This window comes from Pan troglodytes, chromosome 2 (genome assembly GCF_028858775.2).
Source record: "Pan troglodytes isolate AG18354 chromosome 2, NHGRI_mPanTro3-v2.0_pri, whole genome shotgun sequence".
Taxonomy (NCBI): Eukaryota; Metazoa; Chordata; class Mammalia; order Primates; family Hominidae; genus Pan; species Pan troglodytes.
This window is the reverse complement of record NC_086015.1, coordinates 53,387,692-53,414,970: the sequence shown is the minus strand read 5'-3', so window position 1 is coordinate 53,414,970 and position 27,279 is coordinate 53,387,692. Positions and strand designations below refer to the sequence as shown.

At 47.6% G+C, this 27,279-nt stretch overlaps 2 protein-coding genes across 3 annotated transcripts in view; both read left to right on the top strand.

Annotated features, from left to right (window-relative positions):
- The window catches only part of RHOA (ras homolog family member A), a 55,607-nt gene extending 31,530 nt beyond the window's left edge, over positions 1–24,077 (top strand). The window contains exons 2-6 of one of the 2 annotated variants that reach the window (XM_054681873.2): positions 7,659–7,816; positions 14,664–14,784; positions 20,585–20,715; positions 22,148–22,286; positions 22,833–24,077. In XM_054681873.2, the coding sequence (XP_054537848.1) occupies positions 7,661–7,816; positions 14,664–14,784; positions 20,585–20,715; positions 22,148–22,286; positions 22,833–22,849 (564 nt within the window). In that variant the 5' untranslated portion in view covers positions 7,659–7,660 and the 3' untranslated portion in view covers positions 22,850–24,077. The remainder of the gene's footprint in view (positions 1–7,658; positions 7,817–14,663; positions 14,785–20,584; positions 20,716–22,147; positions 22,287–22,832) is intronic. The other variant, XM_001163851.7, reaches the window with a different exon arrangement.
- Positions 24,078–24,941: 864 nt separating this feature from the next.
- Positions 24,942–25,833, top strand: GPX1 (glutathione peroxidase 1). The gene is made up of 2 exons (NM_001077512.2): positions 24,942–25,194; positions 25,474–25,833. The coding sequence occupies exons 1-2, from the start codon at positions 24,949–24,951 to the stop codon at positions 25,831–25,833; spliced, it is 606 nt and encodes a 201-aa protein (NP_001070980.2). The 5' UTR covers positions 24,942–24,948.
- Positions 25,834–27,279: the final 1,446 nt, after the last annotated feature.

Below are 27,279 nucleotides of genomic sequence, written 5' to 3'. Positions count from 1 at the left end.
GCGCCTCGGCCTCCCAAAGTGCTGGAATTACAGGCGTGAGCCACCACACCTGGCCAAAAGAGATTATTTCTCAAGAATTGAATGTCTTCTAGGTAGGGTGCTACGCAAAGGTGGCAGCCTTTTCTTTTTCTTTTTCTTTTTTTTTTTCTGATACGATGGAGTTTTGCTCTTGTCGCCCAGGCTGGAGTGCAATGGCGCTAACTTGGCTCACTGCAACCTTTGCCTCCTGTGTTCAAGTGATTCTCCTGCCTCAGCATCTCAGTAGTTGGGATTACAGGTGCCCACCACCACGCCCACCTAATATTTGTGTTTTTAGTGGAGATGGGGTTACACCATGTTGGTCAGGCTTGTCTCGAACTCCTGACCTCAGGTGATCTACCCACCTCTCAAAGTACTGGGATTCCAGGCATGAACCCCAGCACACTTGGCCAAAGCAGCCTTTTCTTGAACTGGGGAATTCCTGTTGACGTTTCTTTGCATCCCATAGGGTCCTGGTTGTTTGACTTTGGGCAAAAGCCCATGCAGATTAGGCCTTATGAGAGACGTAAAGTTTATTAAATCTTTATTTTGTGAGACAGGGTCTTACTGTGTCACTCAGGCTGGAGTGTAGTGGCGTGATTTCAGCTCACTGCAACCTCTGCCTCCTGTACTCAAGTGATCCTCCCATCTTAGCCTCTTGAGTAGCTGTGACCACAGATGCGCACCACCACAGCCAGCTAATTTTTTGTATTTTGGGTAGAGATGGGGTTTCACTGTGTTGTTTAGGATGGTCTCCAACTCTTAGGCTCAAGCAATTTGCCTGCCTTGGCTTCCCAAAGTGCTGGGATTACAGGTGTGAGCCACCGCGCCCAGTGTCTATTTTTTTATTTTATTTTATTTTATTTATTTATTTATTTTTGAGACGGAGTCTCTCTCTGTCACCCAGGCTGGAGTGCAGTGGCACGATCTTAGCTCACTGCAAGCTCCACCTCCTGGGTTCACCCCATTCTCATGCCTCAGCCTCCCGAGTAGCTGGAACTACAGGCGCCCTTCACGACGCCCGGCTAATTTTTTGTATTTTTAGTAGAGACGGGATTTCACTATGTTAGCCAGGATGGTCTCGATTTCCTTACCTCGTGATCTGCCCACCTCAGCCTCCCAAAGTGCTGGGATTACAGGTGTGAGCCACCACGCCCGGCCAATATTTTTTTATTTTTATGAGATAGGGTCTTGCTATTTTGCCCAAGCTGGTCTCAAACTCTGGACTCTAGCTATCTTCCCACCTCAGCCTCCTGAGTAGATGGGATTACAGGCATGAGTTGCCACACTTGACTCTAACTGGGGAACTTCACTCTCTCTCTTTTTTTTTTTGAGACGAATTTTCACTCTTGTTGCCTAAACTGGAGTGCAATGGCACGATCTCAGCTCACTGCAACTTCCTCCTCCCGGGTTCAAGTGATTCTCCTGCCTCAGCCTCCTGAGTAGCTGAGATTACAGGTGTGGACCACCGTGCCCGGCTAATTTTTGTATTTTTAGTAGAGATGGGGTTTCACCATGTTGGTCAGGCTGGTCTTGAACTCCTGACATCGTGATCCACAGGCCTCGGCCTCCCAAAGTGCTGGGATTACAGGCGTGAGCCACCATGCCAATCCTTTTTTTTTTTTTTTTTTTTTTTTTGACCGAGTCTCACTGTGTTGCCCAGGCTGGAGTGCAGTGGCGCGTTCTCAGCTCACTGCAACCTCCGCCTGCCGAATTCAAGTGATTCTCATGCCTCAGCATCCTGAGTAGCCTTTCAGGGGTTACAGGTGCCTGCCACCAACCCAGCTAATTTTTTTTTTTTTTTTTTTGAGACGGGGTTTTTCTCTTGTTGCCCAGGCTGGAATGCAATGGCGAGATATCGGCTTACTGCAGCCTCTGCCTCCTGAGTTCAGGAGATTCTCCTGCCTCAGCCTCTCGAGTAGCCGGGATTATGGGTACATGCCACTACATCCAACTTATTTTTATATTTTTTGTAGAGACGGGGTTTCACAATGTTGGCCAGGCTGGTCTTGAACTCTGGACCTCAAGTGATCCGCCTACCTCAGCCTCCCAAAGTGCTGGCATTACAGGCATGAGCCATTACTCCTAGCCTTGACTGCATGCTCTTGTTTGAAGATTTGCATTGAGCACATTTCCCTGTCATCGATATGCTTCTTATTGTGCTTTCATGATTAGTAGTATCTTCAATTTACTCCCTTTTTGCAAAAAAAAAAAAAAAAAGTTACTAGATTTTATAGATTTGGATAAAATTCTATAATATCTATATCTATATATATACACACACACGTATTCACTGCTGTATGTAATATTGTCCTGAGAATTCACAAATGAGTAATGGCAGCACTGTCAGCCCTCTGAGTTTTTTTGTTTTGTTTTCATTGTTTATTTTTGTCATTGTTTGCCCTCTGAGTTTTCTTCTGGTACCCCTGTGGATTGTCTTATCCATTCTGGTTGGGGAACATACCCTTTAGACAATATAGTTTTGATAATGAGTATTTATTATTATTATTATTATTATTATTATTATTATTATTATTTTTGAGACAAGAGTCTCTGTCACCCAGGCTAGAGTGCAGTGGCATGATCTTGGCTCACTGCAACCTCCACCTCCCAGGTTCAAGCGATTCTCTTGCCTCACCCCACCACGCCTGGGTAATTTTAATATTTTTAGTAGAGATGGGGTTTCATATGTTGGCCAGGCTGGTCTCAAACTCCTGACCTCGTGATCTGCCCGCCTCGGCCTCCCAGAGTGCTGGGATTACAGGCGTGAACCACCATGCCCAGCTGAGTATATATTATTTAGGATTAGTTTGACTATAGGTAACAGAGACTTGAAAAATACCACCTTAAATAAGACAGTCATTTATTTCTCATTCATATGGAAGAAACATGGAAGGTAGGCAGTCTTGGGGCTGAGATGGTGGCTCCCAAGATCACCTGAGATCCAGGCTCCTTTTTACCTTTTGGTTCTTCCAGCCCCACGGTATGGCATTCATTCTCACATACCAGGATGGCTGCTTAGAAACCAGCCCTTACTTTAGATTTAAGCAGCAGGAAAGGAGGAGGATAATAAAGACTTCCCTTTAAGAAAGACTTTCTGGAAGTCCCACAACATACTGCTGATTCTCACATCTCATGGTACATGGCCATGTCTCCAAGGGAAGCTAGGAAGTGTAGTCTACAACAAAGTACATAGCTAAAAATCGAAGTATGGTCTAGGAGGGAAGGGTGGGAATTGGGATGGTTGACCATCACTGTCTGCCAGATGGAAGGAATCTGCAGATTTCTCTCTTTTTTCCCCCCACTGGGGGCGAGAGTGGTGGTAACAGCTTTATTGAAATATAATCCACATATCTTACAATTCACCTTTTTAAAGTGTGAATTATATATACTGTGGGCTGGGTGTGGTGGCTCACGCCTGTAATCCCAACACACTGGGAGAGACAGGCAGGAGGATCGCTTGACCTCAGGAGTTTGAGAGCAGCTGGGGCAACGTGGTGAAACCCGGTCACTACTAAAAATACAAAAAATTAGCTGGGTGTGGTGGCATGCACCTTTAGTTCCAGCTACTTGGGAGACTGAGATTGGAGGTTCACTTGAGCCTGGGGAGGCTAAGGTTGCAGTGAGTGGAGATCGCACCACTATACTCCAGCCTGGGCAACAGAGTGAGACCCTGTCTCAAAATAAATAAAATGTGTGAATTATGTATACTATAATCAATAGTTGATAGTATATTCATAGAGTTGTGCAGCCATCACCACAATAATTTTGGAAAAATCTTTACCTGAGAAACTCCACTATTCCATTAGTCATTTTCCATTTCTCTCCACCCCCAAGTCCCTGCCCTAGGCAACTACCAGTCTATTTTCTCTTTCTGAATTTGTTTATTCTGGACAATTTTATATAAATGGAATCATGCATGTTGGTTTTTGTGACTGGGTTCTTTCACTTATATAACATTTCCAAGATCTATCCATACTATAGCATATATCAGTACTTTATCCTTTATCGCTGAATAATATTCCATTCCATTTTATGGATATATTTATATTCATCAGTTGTTGGATATTTGGGTTCTTTACATTTTTTGACTATTATGAATAATCCTGCTATGAATATTCATGTAGAGGTACAAGTTGTTATGTGGACATATGTTTTTGTTTCTCTTAGATATATACCTAGGAATAGAATTGCAGGGTCATACCTACTCACATCCTTTGCTCATTTTTTAATTGGATTAGATTATTTGTCTTTTTATTATTGAATTGTAAGAGTTCTTTATTTTTTAATTTTTTCTATATACTGTATTTAGGCCTGGTGAGGTGGCTTATGCTTGTAATCCCAGCACTTTGGGAGGCTGAATCGGGAGGATTGCATGAGCCCAGGAGTTCGAGACCAGCCTGGGTAATATAGTGAAACCCTATCTGTATAAAAATTAGTCAGCTGTGGTGGCAGGAGCCTGGTAGTCCCAGCTACTGGAGAGGTTAAGGTGGGAGGATCACTTGAGTTGAGCCTGGGAGGCAGAGGCTGCAGTGAGCCAATATTGCACCACTGCATTCCAGCCTTGGTGACAGAATGAGACCCTTTCTGAAAATAACTACATAATAGAGAAACACATAGATAGGTTAGATAGGTACATAGATTGGATAGATGCATAGATAGATGGGCAGTGGCTCACGCCTGTAATCCCTCAGCACTGTGGGAGGCCGAGGCGAGTAGATCACTTGAGCTCAGGAGTTGGAGACCAGCCTGGGCAACATGGCAAAACCCCGTCTCTGCCAAAAATACAAAAATTAGCTGGGCGTGGTGGCGCATGCCTGTGGTCCCAGCTGCTGGGGAATCTGAGGTGGGAGGATCACTTGAGCCTCGGAGGTGGAGATTGCATTGAGCCAAGATCACGCCACTGCATTCCAGCCTGGGTGACAAAGTGAGACCTCATCTCAAAAAAAAAAAAAAAAAAAAGATAGATGGATAGATAAATAGCGTACTTCATGTCAGAAGGAGTTCTCTTTTTTTTTTTTTTTTAAAGACACAGTTTCACTCTGTTGCCCAGGCTGGAGTGCAGTGGTTTTTTTTTTAAAGACACAGTTTCACTCTGTTGCCCAGGCTGGAGTGCAGTGGTACAATCTGGGCTCACTGCAACTTCTGCCTCCTGGGTTCAAGCGATTCTCCTGCCTCAATCTCTCGAGTAACTGGGATTACAGGTGCCCGCCACCACACCCGGCTAAGTTTTGAATTTTTTGTAGAAACAGGGTTTTGCTGGGTTGGTCAGGCTGGTCTCGAACTCCTGACCTCAAGTGTTCTGCTCGCCTCAGCCTCCCAAAGTGCTGGGATTACAGGTGTGAGCTACCGTGCCCAGCCCAAAAAGAGTTCTTTATGATTTCAACCTTGCAAGAGATCCTGAGCCAGACCACCAACCTAAGCTGCTTTTTTGTAGTTGAGTCATAAGAGTTTGAGACAAGATTCCACTCTGTCACCCAGGCTGGAGTGCAGTGATGCAATCATAGCTCACCACATCCTCCACCTCCTGGGCTCAAGCAATCCTCCCACCTCAGCCTCCATGGTAGCTGGGACTACAGGTGCATGCTACCACAACTGGCTGATTTTTTTTTTTTTTCTTTTCCTTCTTTTTTTAGAGACAGTGTCTCACTGGGGTTCCCCAGGCTGGAGTGTAGTGATGCAATCTCAGCTCACTGCAGCTTCCACCTCCAGGGCTCAGGGGATTATCCCACCTGAGCCTCCCAAGTAACTGTGATTAGCGTGCACCACCGCTCCTGGCTAATTTTTTGTATTTTTAGTAGAGACAGGGTTTCACTATGTTTCCCAGGCTCGTCTTGAACTCCTGGACTCTCAAGCAATCCACCTGTTTCGGCCTCCCAGATTGCTGGGATTATAGGCTTGAGCCACTGCGCCCGGCCCTTTTCTTTCTCCCCTCCCCTCTCATGCTTCCGTCCGTCCTTCCTTTCTCAGTGTCTCACTATGTTGTCAGGGCTGGTCTCTTAACTCCTGGGCCTGAGTATTCCTCCTGCTTCAGTCTCCCAAAGTGTTGGGATTACAGACATGAACCACTGTGCTCGGCCTCAATTGATTTTTCTTTTTTGAGACGGAGTTTCACTCTTGTTGCCCAGGCTGGAGTGCAATGGCACGATCTCGGCTCACCACAACCTCTGCCTCCCGGGTTCAAGCGATTCTCCTGCCTCTTGCTCCTATGTAGCTAGGATTACAGGCATGTGCCACCACGCCCGGCTAATTTTGTATTTTTGGTAGAGATGGGGTTTCTCCATGTTGGTCAGGCTGGTCTCAAACTCCCGACCTCAGGTGATCTGCCTGCCTCGGCCTCCCAAAATGCTGGGATTATAGGCGTGAGCCACCGCGCCCAGCCAAGAATGCTGTTTCTTTACAAACAAATCTAGATTGGTAAAAGAAGGAATATCCAAACTTAGAAAGATTGCAGAATGTCTACCCAAACAACCTGCCAATGACTTTTTCGGTTCTTTCCTCCCTTGGGTACTCCCTTTCATCAGTCCTTTCATTGTTTTTACCCTGCTTGACAAATTGTTTCTTTTTTTTTTTTTTTTTTTTGTGAGATGGAGTCTTGCTCTGTCCCCCAGGCTGGTGTGCAGTGGCCCGATCTTGGCTCACTGCAAGCTCTGTCTCCTGGGTTCATGCCATTCTCCTGCCTCAGCCTCCCAAGTAGCTGGGACTACAGGTGCCTGCCACCATGCCCGGCTAGTTATTTGTATTTTTAGTAGAGATGGGGTTTCTCCGTGTTAGCCAGGATGGTCTCGATCTCCTGACCTCGTGATCCACCCACCTCGGCCTCCCAAAGTGCTGGGATTATAGGCGTGAGCCACTGCGCCTGGCTCAATTGATTTTTTAATGTTAATATTGTATCCTGCAACCTTACTGAACTTGTTTATTCTAAAAGTTTTCTTTAGGATTTCCCACATTACAAAATCATCTCATGTGTGAATTGAGATAGTTTTACTTCTTCCTTTCCAATTTGGATGTCTTTTATTTCATTTTCTTACCTTATTGCCCTGGCTAGGACCTCCAGTATCCTGCTGGATAGAAGTAGCAAGAACAGGCCAGGTGTGGTGGCTCACGCCTGTAATCCCAGCACTTTGGGAGGCTGAGGCAGGTGGATCACCTGAGGTCAGGAGTTCAAGACCAGCCTGGCCAACAAGGTGAAACCCCATCTCTATCAAAAATTAGCTGGATGTGGTGGTACGTGCCTGTAATCCCAGCTACTTGGGAGGCTGAGGTAGGAGAATCGCTTGAACCCGGGAGGCCGAAGGTTGCAGTGAACTGAGATTGGGCCAGTGCACTCCAGCCTGGGCGACAGAGCGAGACTCCGTCTCAAAAAAAAAAAGAAGAAGTGGCAAGAACAGACATTCTTGTCTTGTTCCTGATCTTAGGGGGCAGACCTTTTTTTCAGTCTTTTACCATTAAGTATAATGTTAGTTACGAGTTTTTAATGTATAACCTTTTGGTGCCAGGTGGATTGGCATACTAGAAGTTTGAATTTGAGTATGCTAATAGAGGTTTATGCCCCATGGTTACCAAAGCATGTGTCATAGCCTGTAAGCTACCTATGACTTCTTGTGCATTGCAGGTAATATCTGTGTTTTGTGTTTCAGCAATGGCTGCCATCCGGAAGAAACTGGTGATTGTTGGTGATGGAGCCTGTGGAAAGACATGCTTGCTCATAGTCTTCAGCAAGGACCAGTTCCCAGAGGTGTATGTGCCCACAGTGTTTGAGAACTATGTGGCAGATATCGAGGTGGATGGAAAGCAGGTGAGTATACTTTTCATAACAACTGATGCCATTTTCCATGTTAGAATATTTATGGAGCATGTAGAGAATTAGAGCTTTTTGCCTCTTCAGTATACCATATAACAAAAATGTTGGAAAGAAGAATCCATTCTCATCCTGCCATCTTAGTCCAAGTTTGTTCTTTTTTTTTTTTTTTGGAGACGGAGTCTCATTCTGTTGCCCAGGCTAGAGTGCAGTGGCTCAGTCTTGGCTCACTGCAACCTCTGCCTCCCAGGTTCAAGTGATTCTCCTGCCTCAGCCTCCCAAGTAGCAGGGATTACAGGCATGTTGCCACCATGCTGAGCTCATTTTTCGTTTAGTAGAGATGGGGTTTCACCAGGCTGGTCTCAAACTCCTGACCTCGGGTGATCCACCCACCTCAGCCTCCCAAAGTGCTGGGATTACAGGAGTGAGCCACTGTGCCCAGCCTTCCCCCAGGTTTAAAGGATTCTCCTGCCTCAGCCTCCCCAGTAGCTGGGATTACGGGAATATGCCACCACACCTGGCTGATTTTTGTATTTTTAGTAGAAATGGGGTTTCACTACGTTGGCCAGGCTGGTCGTGAACTCCTGACCGCAGGTGATTGGCTGTTTTTTCATTTTTAACTGCTACTCATCCAGACTTTGTTTACATTCATATGTATTTGACATGGTGTCCTTAGCATATGTGTTTTTTTTTGTTTTGTTTTGTTGTTTGAGACAGAGTCTCGCTCTGTCGCCCAGGCTGGAGTGCAGTGGTACAATCTCAGCTTGCTGCAACCTCCACCTCCCGGGTTCAAGCAATTCTTTTGCCTCAGCCTCCAGAGTAGAGTACCTGGGATTACAGGCGCACACCACCATGCCTGGCTAATATTTGTATTTTGTAAAGATGCAATTTTGCCATGTTGGCCAGGCTGGTCTCAAGCTCCTGACCTCAGATGATCCACCTGCCTCAGCCTCCCAAAGTGCTGGGATTACAGGCGTGAGCCACCTTGCCCAGCCATATATGCTCTTTTCAAGTTTACGTATATTTGAAGTTTAGTTCATTGCCATATCGATAATGCTCAGATGAACTTCTTTGTATGCTTGGGCTTTGACAAAAATTCTGTCAAAGTATTTAATCAGATGTCCCAGTATTAGATTACTAGTTCAAGCTCTGCCTCCTGGGTTCATGCTATTCTCCTGCCTCATCCTCCCAAGTAGCTGGGACTACAGGTGTCCACCACCAGACCGGCTAATTTTTTGTATTTTTAGTAGAGACGGGGTTTCACCGTGTTAGCCAGGATGATCTCGATCTCCTGATCTCGTGATCTGCCCGTCTCGGCCTCCCAAAGTGCTGGGATTACAGGCATGAGCCACTGCGCCCGGCCAAAAGATTTTTTTTTACTTTAACATAAAATAGCCTGCCACAATTGTTGTATTTTATTGTCATTGATGGTGAGAACAGTGCTTCCCCATTTCTGTCCTAAAAGCCCTCTGGCAAGACTGGAACAAAGCTCTTGTGAAATTGGAGGGTTTTTTTGGGTTTTAATTTTGGTTTTGGTTTTTTTTTTTTTTTTTAATCTTCTGCTTCCTTTTGTTGTCTAAGTAATGCTTTACTTGGCCTCTCATACTTTTTTTTTTTTCTCTTAAATGAAGAGACAGGGATTGTACTTTGTCTCCCAGGCCTGCGGTGCTGTGACATGATCATAGTTCACTGCAGCCTTGAACTCTTGGGCTCAAGTGATCCTTCCACCTCAGCCTCCCAAATAGCTGGCACTGTAGGTATGCGTCACCACACCTGGGTAATTTATGTTTTTAGAGATGAGGTCTTGTGTTGGTCCAGCTGGTTTCAAACAACTGGGCTCAAGTTCTCCCATCTCAGCCCCAAGTGGCTGGGCTTACAGGCGCAAGCCAGCGTGCCCAGCTCTCCTACACATCTTTTGAAGTGGGTCAGCTGAAAGGAAAAAAACCCTAAAACTAGAATGAGGTGCTCTTCTCCAACATTCTCATTTTTCTTGAGCATTCAGTTATATGTCTCATATGCTGCTAACACTTGATATATTAGCTTCCATTCATCCCCTTTCTCCTTTCTTTGTTTTTGTTTGTTTAGAGACAGAGTCTCCCTCTATCACCCAGGTTGGAGTGCAATGGCATGATCTTGGTTTACAACAACCTCCGCCTCCCGAGTTCAAGCAATTCTCCTATCTCAGCCTCCTGAGGAGCTGGGATTACAGGTGCCCGCCACCACGCCCGGCTAATCTTTGTATTTTTAGTAGAGACGAGGTTTCGCCATGTTGGCCAGGCTGGTCTCGAACTTTTGACCTCAGGTGATCCGCCCGCCTTGGCCTCCCAAAGTGCTGGGATTACATGCATGAGCCACCGTGCCTGGCCACTTCTACTTGTCCACATTACTTATTTCTTTCTGTCCCAGGGCCACCTAGCCTCCTTTTGTGGCACTGTGTGAGGAATGTGGGTTAGATCAGCTGCTCAGAACTCCAGGGTCTCTCATTGTAGGGCTTCCTGATAGTTGTTTGACCATCAGTAAGCTCCTGACCTTTGAGCCTTCCTCATTTGTAAAACGGTTTTTATAGGTGACATCAAGGTTCTGTGAAGTAACGGAAAATGTTTGGAAGCACCAAAGCGCTTTCTAAGAGAGGAATACTGCCATGCTCAAAACCCTCTTTCATAGTTTGTAGTCTTTTTTTTTTTTTTTTTTGAGACAGAGTCTCGCTCTGTCGCCCAGGCTGGAGTGCAGTGGCGTGATCTCTGCTAACTGCAACCTCTGCCTTCTGGGTTCACGCCATTCTCCTGCCTCAGCCTCTGGAGTAGCTGGGACTACAGGCGCCCGCCACCACGCCTGGCTAGTTTTTTGTATTTTTAGTAGAGACAGGGTTTCACCGTGTTAGCCAGGATGGTCTTGATCTCCTGACCTCGTGATCTGCCTGCCTCCCAAAGTGCTGGGATTACAGGCGTGAGCCACTGCGCCCGTCCTATAGTTTGTAGTCTTTTTTATTCAAATACAGAGTGAGCCACGATGATTGCTCTTATGCTAATAGGAACTCTAAGATACTTTCTGGCCCAAGTATAGATGGAAAAAATACAACAAATACCAGCCTAACAGAATTTTGGGATGTACCCTGAAGGTGGCAAACCAATACAGAGAGTGTTAATTCAGCCTCAGCCAAGCATGGATGCTTGGACATAGGTGTTTTTGTGGTCCTGATAGGAAGACTGGTTTTATATGGACACAGGGCCCAGTTGTGACAAACTAGGTAGAAATGTGATGACATCTTCAGGATTGGTGTCAAGTTATAGCCCTCTTACCTAACTTAGATTGATGCACCATACATAGAAAGATCCATTGGCTTGGGGAAGCAATGTCAGGTTGGCATTTTCATAGCTTATTTCTCAAAAGCCTAGTAGTGAATGTATATTACTGGTTGTATCCTAACATTTTCTCCAGAGAGTGGTTAATTGCTGCATGTCTGTAAGCATGAACTGGAAGGGTCTTTTCCATCTGTGGCAGTATGTATGTTTTGGAAGCAGCTCTTTGGTTCTCTTGGAAACATTATTTCTGCCTGGGCATCTTGGAACAACCAGAATCTTGCCCATAAGAAATTTAGAGACATTGACTTAAAACCTTGAGGCATGGTCTGTGAGTATTTTTCTTGTGCTGCAAACCTTGGACATCACTGACCCTCGCAAGATAGGGGGAGGTTCTCACTTGAGGAGAGTCCCCTGGAATAAAAGTGTTTGATTGAAGAGCATATCACAGGCTACCTGCCTGCCTCAGAGCAACTCAAGAGTCCCCAAGATGGGAGAGGGTACTGTGTAGGAATATTCATTTAACAGTACGCAATAGTATAAGGCCAGACGTGGTAGCTCACACCTGTAATCCAGCACTTTGGGAGGCTGAGGCAGGAGGATCACCAGAGGTCAGGAGTTTGAGACCAGCCTGCCCAACATGGCAAAACCCAATCTCTACTAAAAATACAAAAAATTAGCTGGGCATGGTGGCAGGCACTTGTAATCCCAGCTACTTGGGAGGCTGAGGCAGGAGAATCACTTGAACCCGGGAGGCAGAGGTTGCAGTGAACTGAGACTGCGCCACTGCACTCAAGCCTGGGCGACAAGGGCGAAACTCTGTCTCAAAAAAAAAAAACAGTAGGCAATAGTACAGCCTAGGGAACCATACAAGATTGTAGGTGATCATGGTACCAAGAGTAGGCCTGCTCACAATGAAAAGGCCCCTTTTGATATGAGACAGACTCAACATCTTGGAAGCATTTTATCAAGCACCAATAGAGGCTGGATATATGACTAAACACCGTGGGGTGGAGGGGGCCGGGAGAGTGGGATTTGCCAGGGAGTAAATGAGCTCCATTATTGTGAGGGCAGACAGATTGTGATAATTGGGCATCAGTATATCTTAGTTACACATGCCAGAATGATGGTTTGCATGACAGAAGTACAGTGGGCCTTGTGGAGGTTATTTGTGATGCATCCTGGGGCAAAAGTTCGGGGGTGGAAGAGCCATGAATTTTAAGGAAGAAATCATTTAGAAACTGAAATTTGGGCTGTGAAGGTGCTAAGAGAAGAAAGATGTGTTCCAAGTATTGGAGGGAGACCTCTTGGGCCTCAAAGGGCCTCTGTACAGAGGATGTTTAACATGGAGTCTGGTGATAAGAATGGGGTAGCAGAGCTGGGTGCAGTGCTGGGCAGTGTTGAATGGGACTTGTATTCAGAGCCCAGGCATCAGTTTACCCTTCTACCACAGGAGGGTGAGGATGTACCCGGATGTGAAAGGAGTACTCTCTCACCTTATGTGATGCATTATTTCAGACATTTCTTGAGTAGTAAAGGCACAGCCAAAAGGGCTTTCCTGTCATCTCAGGCCTTGCTTAACAGCCAGCATGGTGTCTTTTCCTACCTACCAACTCAAAATACAGATTTGTTTCCATGGTTTCCACATTATAGCAGAAAATTTACTTAGTCTTGTATCTTCCTCTCTCGCCTGTATGCCTGGTAGAATGTTATTTAAAATTTGATTTCTTCCCTCCTGTCTGCTTTCTTTCCTAGTAGAATGTTATTTATAATTAAACACTTTCATAAGCTACAGAGTTATTTTTGACTTGACATTTTGAATTATGCCACTTGGTTCAGTTTTAGTATCTGTTTTGTTTTTTTGTTTTTTTCCTAATTGAGTCAAGGTCTCACTGCCTAGGCTGCAGTGCAGTGGCACAATCTCTGCTTACTGCAACCTCCGCCTCCCGGGCTCAAGCAGTCCTCCCACCTCAGTCTCCCAAGTAGCTGGGACTACAGGCGTGCACCACCACAGTCAGCTAATTTTTTTTTTTTTTAATGGAGTTTCGCTCTTTTTGGCCAGGCTGGAGTGCAGTGGTGCAATCTCAGCTCATTGCAACCTCCACTCATTGCAACCTCCGCCTCCTGGGTTCAAGCGATTCTCCTGCCTCAGCCTCCTGAGTAGCTGGGATTACAGGCATGCTTCACCACGCCCAGCTAATTTTGTATTTTTAGTAGAGATGGGGTTTCTCCACATTGGTCAGGCTAGTCTCGAACTTCCGACCTCAGGTGATCCGCCTGCCTTGGCCTCCCAAAGTGCTGGGATTACAGGCGTGAGCCACCGCACCCAGCCCACACTCAGCTAAGTTTTATTTTATTTTTATTTTTATTTTTTAGAGATGGAGGCTCGCTTTGTCGCCCATGCTGGAGTGCTGGAGTGCTGGAGTGCAGTGGCACGATCTCGGCTCACTGCAACCTTTGCCTCTCGAGTTCAAGCAATTCACCTGCCTCAGCCTCTCCAGTAGCTGGGACTACAGGCGCACGCTGCCATGCCTGGCTAATTTCTTTCGTATTTTAGTAGGGACGGGGTTTCACCATGTTGCCCAGGCTGGTCTCGAACTCCTGAGCTCAGGCAGTCAGCCCGCCTCAGCCTCCCAAAGTGCTAGGATTACAGGCATGAGCCACCGCGCCTGGCCACACTCAGCTAATTTTTAAGGTGTTTTTGTAGAGGTGGGTTCTCAGATTTTCAATTTTGAGAAATTTCAACCTAAAATAATTTAAATATACTCTCATTTGAGCTTGATGCTCATAAAAGTGAATACTCGGCCGGGTGTGGTGGCTCATACCTGTAATCCCAGCACTTTGGGAGGCAGAGGCAGGCGGATCACGAGGTCAGGAGATCAAGACCATCCTGGCTAACATGGTGAAACCCCGTCTCTACTAAAAGTACGAAAAATTAGCCGAGCGTGGTGGCGGGCGCCTGTAGTCCCAGCTGCTCAGGAGGCTGAGGCAGGAGAATGGCGTGAACCCGGGGGCAGAGCTTGCAGTGAGCCAAGATCTTGCCACTGAACTCCAGTCCGAGCAACAGAGTAAGACTCCGTCTCAACAAAAAAAAAAAAAAAAAAGAGGCCAGGCGCGGTGGCTCACGCCTGCAATCCCAACACTTTGGGAGGCCGAGGCGGGCGGATCATGAGGTCAGGAGATCCAGACCATCCTGGCTAACACAGTGAAACCGCGTCTCTACTAAAAATACAAAAAATTAGCCGGGTGTGATGGCGGGCACCTGTAGTCCCAGCTACTTGGGAGGCCGAGGCAGGAGAATGGTGTGAACCTGGGAGGCGGAGCTTGCAGGGAGCAGAGATCGCGCCACTGCACTCTAGCCTGGGCGACAGAGCAAGACTCCATCTCAAAAAAAAAAAAAAAAAAGAAAGAAAAAATGTAAATACTCCTGTGTTTTACTGTTTTAGACCGTCTGCCATTTCAATGTACTATGGTAAGTGTCACTTTTTCTAAAAGTGGGTGGGGGGATTAACCTTGCTCTCTTGTGGTTGTTTTTCCCATTACAGGTAGAGTTGGCTTTGTGGGACACAGCTGGGCAGGAAGATTATGATCGCCTGAGGCCCCTCTCCTACCCAGATACCGATGTTATACTGATGTGTTTTTCCATCGACAGCCCTGATAGTTTAGGTGAGTGGCCCTGCACCCTGATATTTGTCACTGCCTGTGTAGCTAGTTGGCATCTGGTTTCTGGGCATCAAGTGGCTGAAAAGCAGACATGAATTTCAGAGAAGCAATCATCGTCAGTGGCCAGAGTCCTGGAGTTTGGGATTGTAGAGCGTGGGCCTTGGGTCCCTTTCAGCCTAGGTCTCCCATGGGTACTGTATTTAAAATGTATCCACCTAGGCAGGGCACGGTGGCTGACACCTATAATCCCTGCACTTTGGGAGGTCCAGACGGGTGGATCACCTGAGGGTCAGGAGTTCAAGACCAGCCTGGCCAACATGGTGAAACCCCGTCTTTACTAAAAGTACAAAAAAATTAGCCGGGCATGGTGGTGCACGCCTGTAGTCCCAGGGACTTGGGAGGCCGAGGCAGGAGAATCGTTTAAACCTGGTAGGTGGAGATTGCAGTGAGCCGAGATTATGGCACTGCATTCCAGACTGAGTGACAGAGCAAGACTCTATCTCAAAAATAATAATTATTATTATTACTAAATAATATTAAATGTTATTTAAAAATCTAACTGCCTTGTAAACTAGATGAATTCCAGATACAAAGATGAGTAAACTAAGGCTGGTGCGGTGGCTGACACCTGTAATCCTAGCACTTTGGGAGGCCGAGGCTGGCAGATCACCTGAGGTCAGGAGTTTGAGACCAGCCTAGGCAACATGGTGAACCCCTGTCTCTACTAAAATACAAAAATTAGCTGGGTGTGGTGGCGTGCGCTTGTAATCCCAGCTATTCCAGGGGCTGAGGCAGGAGAATCACTTGAGCCTGGGAAGCAGAAGTTGCAGTGAGCCAAGATCGTGCCACTGTACTGCAGACTCCATCTCCCAAAAAAAAAGATGAGCAAACTAGATGAGTTCCAAATGTAAAGCCATCTCTTTTGGGGAAAGACTTTTTTTTTTTTTTTTTTTTTTTGGTTGCCCTGTCTTAGCCTTTTTCTGAAGTGTCTTAGCTGATAGAAGCTTGAATGTGATCATTTCATTAGCCTAAACACAACCACATAATTCAGAAGTCAGTAAGTCAGTATTCTCTTTTTTTTGAGAGGGAGTCTTGCTCTGTCTCCCAGGCTGGATTGCAGTGGCTTGATCTCAGCTCACTGCAAGCTCTGCCTCCTGGGTTGATGCCATTCTCCTGCCTCAGCCACCCAAGTAGCTGGGACTACAGGTGGCCACCACCACGCCCGGCTAATTTTTTGTATTTTTTAGTAGAGATGGGATTTCACCATGTTAGCCAGGATGATCTTGATCTCCTGACCTCGTGATTCGCCTGCCTCGGCCTCCCAAAGTGCTGGGATTATAGGCGTGAGCCACTGCGCCTGGCCCAGAAGTCAGTATTCTTTAGAAAAAGACTGAAGAATGCTAACCTGACATTCTGTGAAACCAGGCTTGAAAAAACTTGCTTTAGGTTTGTGCTGAAGATGATGAGGTATCTATTAATAAACTTGTGCTGCAGCCCTCCCTGTCATGACAGGGCAGGAGGTGGGTCAAGGATGTTGTCATCATTACCACAAACAGCCTTTGAGGGTCTGCTTGTGGCCTCGGGTTGCCTGGATAGTTAGTGTTAGAGTGATTGTGTTGTTATGGTTGTCCCTACCTTAATGATGATAACGGGGGTTGCTCCAAGATATTGAGCCACTCGTTTAAGGTCATGCTGGCCCAAGGAGCTGAGCTAAGATTGAGTCCTCTGTGCAGTATGTCCCAGGACAGAGAAAGAGCACGTATTCCATGCCGTTGGTTCACTTAGATCATTTTCAGCAGCTTTGATTGATTGATTTAGAGGCAGGGTCTCGCTCTATTGCCCAGGCTGGAGTTTAGTGGCACAATCTTGGCTCACTGCAACCTCCGCCTTCCAGGTTCAAGCAAATCTCCTGTCTCAGCCTCCCAAGTAGCTTGGACTACAGCCATACGCCCCCACGCCTGGCTGATTTTTGTATTTTTAGTAGAGACCGGGTTTCTCCGTGTTGGCCAGGCTTCTCTCAAACTTCTGACCTCTGGTGATCCACTCACCTTGGCCTCCCAAAGTGCTGGGATTACAGGTGTGAGCCACCACACCCAGCCTAGTTTTGGTTTTCAAACTAATATGACTTCCTTTTGTGAAGCTGCTGGAAGGCCCTGGAGGCTGGGCAGAGCTTTAGGCCACAGAGAAAATTTGAGCTAGTTGACACTCTCCTATCAGATACACACATAAATAACTTCACCTAGATCCTATTGGAATGAGAAGGACTGTGTGCCTTTGCCCTCGTTATCTAGTGTATAATTTCTTGAGGGAAAAAACTGCCTCCAGAGCAAAACATTTTGTCTCTTCAGTCTCACTTTTTTCTTTTTGAGACAGGGTCTCGCTTTCTTGCCCAGTCTTGAGTGCAGTTGCAGATTCAATTTACTGCTGCCTCGACCTCCTGGGCTCAAACAATCCTCCCATCTCAGTCCCCACCCAGTAGTTGGTACTACAGGCACACACTGCTGCACTTGGTTAATTTTTATATTTTTTAGGCCGGGCATGGTGGCTCACGCCTGTAATCCCAGCACTTCGGGAGGCTGAGGTAGGCGGATCACCTGAGGTCAGGAGTTCGAGACCAGCCTGGCCAACATGGTGAAATCCTGTCGATACTAAAAATACAAAACTTAGCCAAGTATGGTGGCATGTACCTGTAATCCCAGCTACTCAGGAGGCTGAGGCAGGAGAATTGCTTGAACCTGGGAGGCAGAGGTTGCCGTGAGCCGAGATCGCATCACTGCACTCCAGCCTAGGTGACAGAGTGAGACTCTTGTCTCAAAAAAAAAAAATTTTTTTGAAAATTTATTCACCAAGAGTGGCGACAGTCAATTTATTCAAATTCTATGTACCTCAAACTCCAGGAAGGGGGTAGACTATTGGTATAATTTCACATATTCAGGAAATAACTACAGCACCTCCTAACAGAACATCTATTCTAGGCCAGGCACTGTGGCTCACACCTGTAATCCCACCACTTTGGGAGGCCAAGGTGGGTGGATCCTGAGGTCAGGAGTTCAAGACCAGCCTGTCCAACATGGTGAAGCCCTGTCTCTACTAAAAATACAAAAAAATCATCCGGGCGTGGTGGCGAGTGCCTGTAATCCCAGCTACTCGGGAGGCTGAGGCAGGAGAATTGCTTGAATCCAGGAGGCAGAGGTTGTAGTGAGCTGAGATTGTGCCACTGCGCTCCAGCCTGGGCGACAGAGCAAGATTCCATCTAAAAAAAAAAAAAAACTGTTCTAGATGAGGGAAGACAGAATAGGCTCCCCTCAATGCCCCCAAAAAAGTAAATCAGAAAATAACAACAGTAAACCCAGTAACAGTAAATATTACAAATAACATTTGTAGAGGTGGGTCATGGTTGTATGCTGTTTTGTTTTATTTATTTTTATTTTTGTTTTTTTGAGACAGACTTTTGCTCTTGTCACGCAGGCTGGAGTGCAATGGTGCGATCTCGGCTCACTGCACTCCGCCTCCCGGGTTCAAGCACTTCTTCTGCCTCAGCCTCCCAAGTAGCTGGGATTACAGGCATGCACCACCATGCCTGACTAATTTTTGTATTATTAGTAGAGACAGGGTTTCAACATGTTGGCCAGACTGGTCTCAAACTCCTGATCCACCTGCCTCGGCCTCCCAAAGTGCTGAGATTACAGGCCTGATGAGCCACTGCGCCTGGTCTATTTTTATTTATTTATTTATTTATTTATTTATTTATTTATTTATTTATTTATTTTGAGACGGAGTCTCGCTCTGTCGCCCAGGCTGGAGGGCAGTGGCACGATCTTGGCTCACTGCAACCTCCACCTCCCTGGTTCAAGGAATTTCCCTGCCTCAGCCTCCCTAGTAGCTGGGATTACAGGCATGCACCACCATGCCCAGTTAATTTTTTTGTTTTGTTTTGTTGTTTTTGAGACGGAGTTTCGCTCTTGTTGCCCAGGCTGGAGTGCAATGGCACGATCTCGGCTCACTGCAACCTCCGCCTCCTGGGTTCAAGCGATTCTCCAGCCTCAGCCTCTCAAGTAGCTGGGATTGCAGGCATGTGCCACCACGCCCAGCTAATTTTGTATTTTTAGTAGAGACGGGGTTTCTCCATGTTGGTTATGCTGGTCTCCAACTCCCGACCTGAGGTGATCCACCCGCCCCGGCCTTCACAGTGCTGGGATTATAGGCATGAACCACTGCGCCTGGCAATCTTTTTGTATTTTTAATAGAGATGGGATTTCACCATGTTGGCCAGACTGGTCTCGAACTCCTGACCTAACGCGATCCACCTGCCTCAGCCTCTCAAAGTTTTGGGATTATAGACGTGAGCCACTGCGCCCAGCCTATTTATTTGTTTTTAAGAGATGAAGTCTCACTTTGTCACCCTGGCTGGAGTGCAGTAGTAGCGTGATCATAGCTCACTGCTACCTTGAATCCTGGACTCCAGTGATCCTCCCACCTCAGCCTCTCAAGTAGGTGGGAATGCAGGCACATGTACCACTGTAAACTGCTAAGTTTTTGTATGTTTTTGTGGAGATGGGGTTTTTGATTTTTTTGATACAGAGTCTCACTCTGTTGCCCAGGCTGGAGTGAGTGTAGTATCGCGATCTCGACTCATCACAACCTCCACCTCCTGGGTTCAAGTGTTTCTTCTGCCTCAGCCTCCCAAGTAGCTGGGACTATAGGTGCACGCCACTGCACCCGGCTAATTTTTGTAATTTTAGTAGAGATGAGGTTTCGCCATGTTGGCCAGGCTGGTCTCGAACTCCTGACCTCTGGTGATCCACCCACCTAAGCCTCCCAAAGTGCTGGGATTACAGGCACGAGCCACCACGCTGTCTGGAGATGGGGTTTAGCCATGTTGCATAGGCTGTTCTTGAGCTCCTAGGCCAAAGCTGTCTACTTGCCTTAGCCTCTCAAAAGTGCTGGAATTACAAGTATGAGTCACCACACCCAGCCTCTTTTGGTTATTTTCAAAAGTCACTTTTTTTTGTTTGAGACGGAGTCTTGCTCTGTCGCCCAGGAGTGCAGTGGCGCGATCTCGGCTCATGGCAAGCTCTGCCTCCTGGGTTCACACCATTCTCCTGCCTCAGCCTCCTGAATAGCTGGGACTACAGGTGCCCACCACTACACCCGGCTAATTTTTTTGGTATTTTTAGTAGAGACGGGGTTTCACTGTGTTAGCCAGGATGGTCTCGATCTCCTGACCTCATGATCCGCCCACCTCGGCCTCCCAAAGTGCTGGGATTACAGGCATGAGCCACCACTCCCGGCCAAAAGTCACTCTTGAGCCATTTGAAATACCAGTAAACCCCATAGGGTAGAAGTTATGCTGAGAGTCGATGAACAAGTTAGAAAAAGAGCATGTGGACCCTGGGTCAGCTGCTGCCCTAGAATGGGGACCCCTTCTGTAAGCTATGTCAGAATCTTCTACCAGCAGTGACAGATGTCCTGTAAAGTGCCTGCCTTTGTGGGGCAGGAAGTGCCCCCCGTGAAACTACCTTGTGTTGTGGATCTTTTGCTCCTCCAGAGCCCTTACTCGGGCCCCACCTACAGAGATGCTCAGCACCACTCTTGGCTGGACTGAGAAAAAGCTGTTGGTTCTCTGTTTAAAGGAAAGGGATTATATTTCCTTTTTATGGTTTTGAAACTAGTGGGTTTCATTAAATGTCTAGCATTCTTCTGAAGCCACAAAGAAAGTGTCTCTACAATTTCACTGAGGTTCTTGGAAAGTCTTCAAGATAGAATTGTATGTATCCCCAAATTCTCTACATTTTTCTTTCAGAAAACATCCCAGAAAAGTGGACCCCAGAAGTCAAGCATTTCTGTCCCAACGTGCCCATCATCCTGGTTGGGAATAAGAAGGATCTTCGGAATGATGAGCACACAAGGCGGGAGCTAGCCAAGATGAAGCAGGCATGATCTGGGGCAGGACTGTCTTGTAGTATTCTTGAACTAGGGCCCCAAGTTTGGAGGTTTGGGGAGCCCAGCAGGAACCTTCACAGGCCAGGTTGTTTTAGAGGCTCAGAAGCCCCTCTGTGGCCCTCTGACCCTCATTAATTGGGATCTTCACAGAAGATCCCTAAGATAGTTCACCAGTCCTGTGAGATGGAATGTTTTTTTATGAGGTAGTGCTATGCCCATAAGGACTGCTGGCCTGAGAATGAACCATTTCATCAGTAGCTAGTAATCAGTGGCTCTAGATGTAGGAACTTTCTTTTTTTTTGACATGGAGTCTCATTCTGTCACCGAGGCTGGAGTGCAGTGGCACAATCTCAGCTCACTGCAACCTCCGCCTCTGGGGTTCAAGCGATTCTTCTGCCTCAGACTCCCGAGTAGCTGGGACTACAGGCATCCTCCACCATGACCGGCTAATTTTCTTTCTTTTTTTTTTTTTTTAATAGATGGGGTTTCACCCTGTTGGCCAGGCTGGTCTTGAACTCCTTACCTCAAGTGATCTGCCCACTTTTGCCTCCCAAAGTGCAGGGATTACAGGTGTGAGCCACTGTGCCCGGCCTCTGTTAGACTCTTTATTTTTATTTTTTGAGACACAGTTTTGCTTTTGTCACCCAGGCTGGAGTGCAGTGGTGCTATCTCGGCTGCAAACTCAGCCTCCCAGGTTTAAGTGATTCTCCTGCCTCAGCCTCCCAAGTTGCTGGGATTACAGGCATGTGCCACCACGCCTGGCTAATTTTTGTATTTTTAGTAGAGATGGGTTTTCTCCATGTTGGTCAGGCTGGTTTCAAACTCCTGACCTTAGGTGATCTGCCCGCCTTGGCCTCCCAAAGTGCTGGGATTACAGGCGTGAGTCACCACGCCCGGGCCTGTTAGACTCTTGATTGCCTTCCCCAGCTATTACTTTGGTACATGTGAGGCCAAAGATAAATTAGTGGCAACTGAAAGATAAGGAAATCTTGAAGGCTGGGAGTCCAGATAGAAAGCCCTAATGCCTTCCCTCTCCTCCACTCCCAATGCCTTTTTAAAAGTGATGATGGATGTGGCATCTTGGCCTCTCAGAAACCAGCTGGCCTAATGGCAGGGCTTCCTCACTGGAGGAGAAGCATTGAGATCTTCAACCTAAGTTCTCTTACTCAGGTTTCTCTGTCTGAATGTCAAGGGTAGGCTTTATTTCCTTCAGGGCATTTAGTCCTGGATTGGTAGCTTGAGTAATTTTGCTCTTGATTGACTCCTTAACCTTCCAGGGCTCCTCTGACCTCTTCCCTCTACTTCCCAGTGAATACCATGTTTATTAGAGATTTTATGTTTGGTAGGGGGTAGTTACCATATGTCAGTTTAAAAATTTCATAAGTTTAGCAGTTTTGTTTTGTTTTGTTTTGTTTTTGAGAAGGAGTCTCACTCTGTCGCCAGGCTGGAGTGCTGTGGCACGATCTTGGCTCAACTGCAACCTCCGCCTCCCAGGTTTATGCGATTCCCCTGCCTCAGCCTCCTGAGTAGCTGGGGTTACAGGCGCCCACTACCACGCCCAGGTGATTTTTTGTATTTTAGTAAAGAGGGGTTTCACCATGTTGGCCAGGATGGTCTTGATCTCCTAAACTCGTGATCCGCCCAGCTCAGCCTCCCAAAGTGCTGGGATTACAGGTGTGAGCCACCACACCCAGCCAAGTTTAACAGCTTTTGAAAGTCTTTTTTTTTTTTTAGGCTGGGTACAGTGGCTCATGCCTGTATCCCAGCACTTTGGGAGGCTGAGGTGGGCAGATCACTTGGTCAGGAGTTCGAGACCAGCCTGGCCAAAATGGTGAAACCCCATCTCTACTAAAAAATTACTTGGGCACGGTGGTGGGCACCTGTAGTCCCAGCTACTCGGGAGGCTGAGGCGGGAGAATCCCTTGAACCCAGGAGGTGGAGGTTGCAGTGAGCTGAGATCATGCCATTGCACTCCAGCCTGGGCGACCGACGAGCAAAACTGTCTCAAAAAAAGAAAAAAAAATCTTTTAGCTGAATTTGAATACTTTTTACTTACTATATGTATGCCACACTATTAGCTAAAAGGACTATTTTTTTTTCTTTGCTAGGAGCCGGTGAAACCTGAAGAAGGCAGAGATATGGCAAACAGGATTGGCGCTTTTGGGTACATGGAGTGTTCAGCAAAGACCAAAGATGGAGTGAGAGAGGTTTTTGAAATGGCTACGAGAGCTGCTCTGCAAGCTAGACGTGGGAAGAAAAAATCTGGGTGCCTTGTCTTGTGAAACCTTGCTGCAAGCACAGCCCTTATGCGGTTAATTTTGAAGTGCTGTTTATTAATCTTAGTGTATGATTACTGGCCTTTTTCATTTATCTATAATTTACCTAAGATTACAAATCAGAAGTCATCTTGCTACCAGTATTTAGAAGCCAACTATGATTATTAATGATGTCCAACCCGTCTGGCCCACCAGGGTCCTTTTGACACTGCTCTAACAGCCCTCCTCTGCACTCCCACCTGACACACCAGGCGCTAATTCAAGGAATTTCTTAACTTCTTGCTTCTTTCTAGAAAGAGAAACAGTTGGTAACTTTTGTGAATTAGGCTGTAACTACTTTATAACTAACATGTCCTGCCTATTATCTGTCAGCTGCAAGGTACTCTGGTGAGTCACCACTTAAGGGCTTTACTCCGTAACAGATTTTGTTGGCATAGCTCTGGGGTGGGCAGTTTTTTGAAAATGGGCTCAACCAGAAAAGCCCAAGTTCATGCAGCTGTGGCAGAGTTACAGTTCTGTGGTTTCATGTTAGTTACCTTATAGTTACTGTGTAATTAGTGCCACTTAATGTATGTTACCAAAAATAAATATATCTACCCCAGACTAGATGTAGTATTTTTTGTATAATTGGATTTCCTAATACTGATATTTGTCATCCTCAAAGAAAGTGTATTGGTTTTTTAAAAAAGAAAGTGTATTCGGAAATAAAGTCAGATGGAAAATTCATTTTTTAAATTCCCGTTTTGTCACTTTTTCTGATAAAAGATGGCCATATTACCCCTTTTCGGCCCCATGTATCTCAGTACCCCTTGGAGCTGGGCTAAGTAAATAGGAATTGGTTTCACGCCTGAGGCAATTAGACACTTTGGAAGATGGCATAACCTGTCTCACCTGGACTTAAGCGTCTGGCTCTAATTCACAGTGCTCTTTTCTCCTCACTGTATCCAGGTTCACTCCCAGAGGAGCCACCAGTTCTCATGGGTGGCACTCTGTCTCTCTTCTCTCCAGCTGACTAAACTTTTTTTCTGTACCAGTTAATTTTTCCAACTACTAATAGAATAAAGGCAGTTTTCTAAACTTTCTGTATCCTGTTGTTTGTGTTGCTCTCTCCAGGGCTGGGGGCAGGAGGATGCAAGGACTTCCTGGCCTAGCTCACCCTGGAGAGGTTTGTTGAGGGTGCAAAGGACTAGCTTGTGCCCCACCTCCCACCCACCCAGCAGCTAATCTGGTCCCTCCCAACAACATGGAAATGATTACCCTGTACCGCATTCTGGTTCAGATTTGGGGGTAGGGTGAATGCAGCCTTCTGAGGAGGCCAGGGAGGGAGGACTCCGGCAGCGTTTCCTTGGCCCTGGCGAGCTACTGGGCTCCACTTCAGGAGGCTGGGGCAGAGCTTCCAGGACTCTGCTCGGTTAGAAAACCCGCACGAGGGCGGTGCCGCTTTGGAGACAGGGAGGAGGGAGACCGGAAGCCTAGATCCCTCTGGCTGTCCCCTGCACTGCCGGTAACATGGCACAGGAGAGGAGGGCTGTTTGTGCACGGGCAGCTCCTGCAGCTGCTGCCGTCGCCCACCAGCTTCCTATGCCAAACCCCACATCCTAACTCAGGAACCTCTGAGAAAAAACGGAGCCCTCGAGGGCCCCAGCCCTTGGAAGGGTAACCTGGACCGCTGCCGCCTGGTTGCCTGGGCCAGACCAGACATGCCCGCTGCTCCTTCCGGCTTAGGAGGAGCACGCGTCCCGCTCGGGCGCACTCTCCAGCCTTTTCCTGGCTGAGGAGGGGCCGAGCCCTCCGGGTAGGGCGGGGGCCGGATGAGGCGGGACCCTCAGGCCCGGAAAACTGCCTGTGCCACGTGACCCGCCGCCGGCCAGTTAAAAGGAGGCGCCTGCTGGCCTACCCTTACAGTGCTTGTTCGGGGCGCTCCGCTGGCTTCTTGGACAATTGCGCCATGTGTGCTGCTCGGCTAGCGGCGGCGGCGGCCCAGTCGGTGTATGCCTTCTCGGCGCGCCCGCTGGCCGGCGGGGAGCCTGTGAGCCTGGGCTCCCTGCGGGGCAAGGTACTACTTATCGAGAACGTGGCGTCCCTCTGAGGCACCACGGTCCGGGACTACACCCAGATGAACGAGCTGCAGCGGCGCCTCGGACCCCGGGGCCTGGTGGTGCTCGGCTTCCCGTGCAACCAGTTTGGGCATCAGGTGCGCCGGGCGGGGCGGGGCGGGGCGGGGGCGGACGTGCAGTAGTGGCTGGGGGCGCCGGCGGTGTGCTGGTGGGTGCCGTCGGCTCCATGCGCGGAGAGTCTGGCTACTCTCTCGTTTCCTTTCTGTTGGTCGTAGCTGCTGAAATTCCTGTCCGCCCTTGGGATTGCGCATGGAAGGCAAAATCCCGGTGACTCATAGAAAAACTCCCTTGTTTGTGGTTAGAACGTTTCCCTCCTCCTCTTGACCCCGGGTCCTAGCTGCCCTTCTCTCCTGTAGGAGAACGCCAAGAACGAAGAGATTCTGAATTCCCTCAAGTACGTCCGGCCTGGTGGTGGGTTCGAGCCCAACTTCATGCTCTTCGAGAAGTGCGAGGTGAACGGTGCGGGGGCGCACCCTCTCTTCGCCTTCCTGCGGGAGGCCCTGCCAGCTCCCAGCGACGACGCCACTGCGCTTATGACCGACCCCAAGCTCATCACCTGGTCTCCGGTGTGTCGCAACGATGTTGCCTGGAACTTTGAGAAGTTCCTGGTGGGCCCTGACGGTGTGCCCCTACGCAGGTACAGCCGCCGCTTCCAGACCATTGACATCGAGCCTGACATCGAAGCCCTGCTGTCTCAAGGGCCCAGCTGTGCCTAGGGCGCCCCTCCTACCCCGGCTGCTTGTTAGTTGCAGTGCTGCTCTGTGGGGGGGTTTTCATCTATGAGGGTGTTTCCTCTAAACCTACGAGGGAGGAACACCTGATCTTACAGAAAATACCCCCTCGAGATGGGTGCTGGTCCTGTCGATCCCAGTCTCTGCCAGACCAAGGCGAGTTTCCCCACTAATAAAGTGCCGGGTGTCAGCAGAACTGTGTGTATGTCCTGTGTCATTGTCATTTGGGGATTCTTTTTCTTTCCTTTTTTTTTTTTTTTTTTTTTTTGAGACGGAGTTTTTTGCTCTATTGCCCAGGCTGGAGTGCAGTGGCGCAATCTAGGCTCACTCGCAAGCTCCGCCTCCCGGGTTCACGCCATTCTCCTGCCTCAACCTCCTGAGTAGCTGGGACTACAGGTGCCTGCCACCACGCCCAGCTAATTTTTTGTATTTTTAGTAGAGACAGGGTTTCACCGTGTTAGCCAGGATGGTATCGATCTCCTGACCTCGTGATCCACCCGCCTCGGCCTCCCAAAGTGCTGGGATTACAGGTATGAGCCACCGCACCCGGCCTGGCGATACTTTTTCTAACCTCATTGTCATAGTGGTGGGAACTTAATCCTCCTTCCCTTATCCTAGCCAAGTCTGAACTTTCTGTCCTTTTGTCTGCAGCGTGTAGGATCCACTCTTTCCTTTGTGGGAAGTCTGGCTCCTGGCCTGCATTTCTGCCTTCACCAGAACATGCAAAGGGCCATCCCAAGACCCAGTTAAAACAAAGTCCTTACTTCAAAAAAGACACAAGGCAATGGTTGACTGCCTAACTCAAATAATAGACTTCTGACTACTTGCTGCACGCTGAAATGACTGTCACAAAATAACATGAGCCCCCACTCACATTTGGAGTCATGGCCTCTCCAATTGTTAGGTCCACACAAGCCCATTTTACATGGAAGCTCATGCAATGTTATAAATTCTGTTATCTGGCTAGATCTTTCCATGTTGCTACCAAGTGCCTGTATCTGCTGTGACGATGATCTTACAAGTTTCTGCCTCATATATTCAAGAGTGAGAAAACTATAATTTAACTGGCCCTTCTGACTATGCCCTGCCCAACATTTAACGTGCAATTAATTGCACATTCAGGCCCAGGATAAGGGCTTGTCTTTGAAGCCAGCTGCTGCTTCTCGGGCACCACTCAGGTCCAGCCTCTCCATCTGTTGACCCTGCTGCCAATAATCTTTAATTTTTTTTTTTTTTTTTTTTGAGACAGTCTTGCTCTGTCGCCCAGGCTGGAGTGCAGTGGTGTAATCTCGGCTCACTGCAAGCTCCGCCTCCCGGGTTCATGCCATTCTGCCTCAGCCTCCCGAGTAGCTGGGACTACAGGCGCCCGCCACCACGCCCGGCTAATGTTTTTCTATTTGTTAGTAGAGACGGGGTTTCACTATGTTAGCC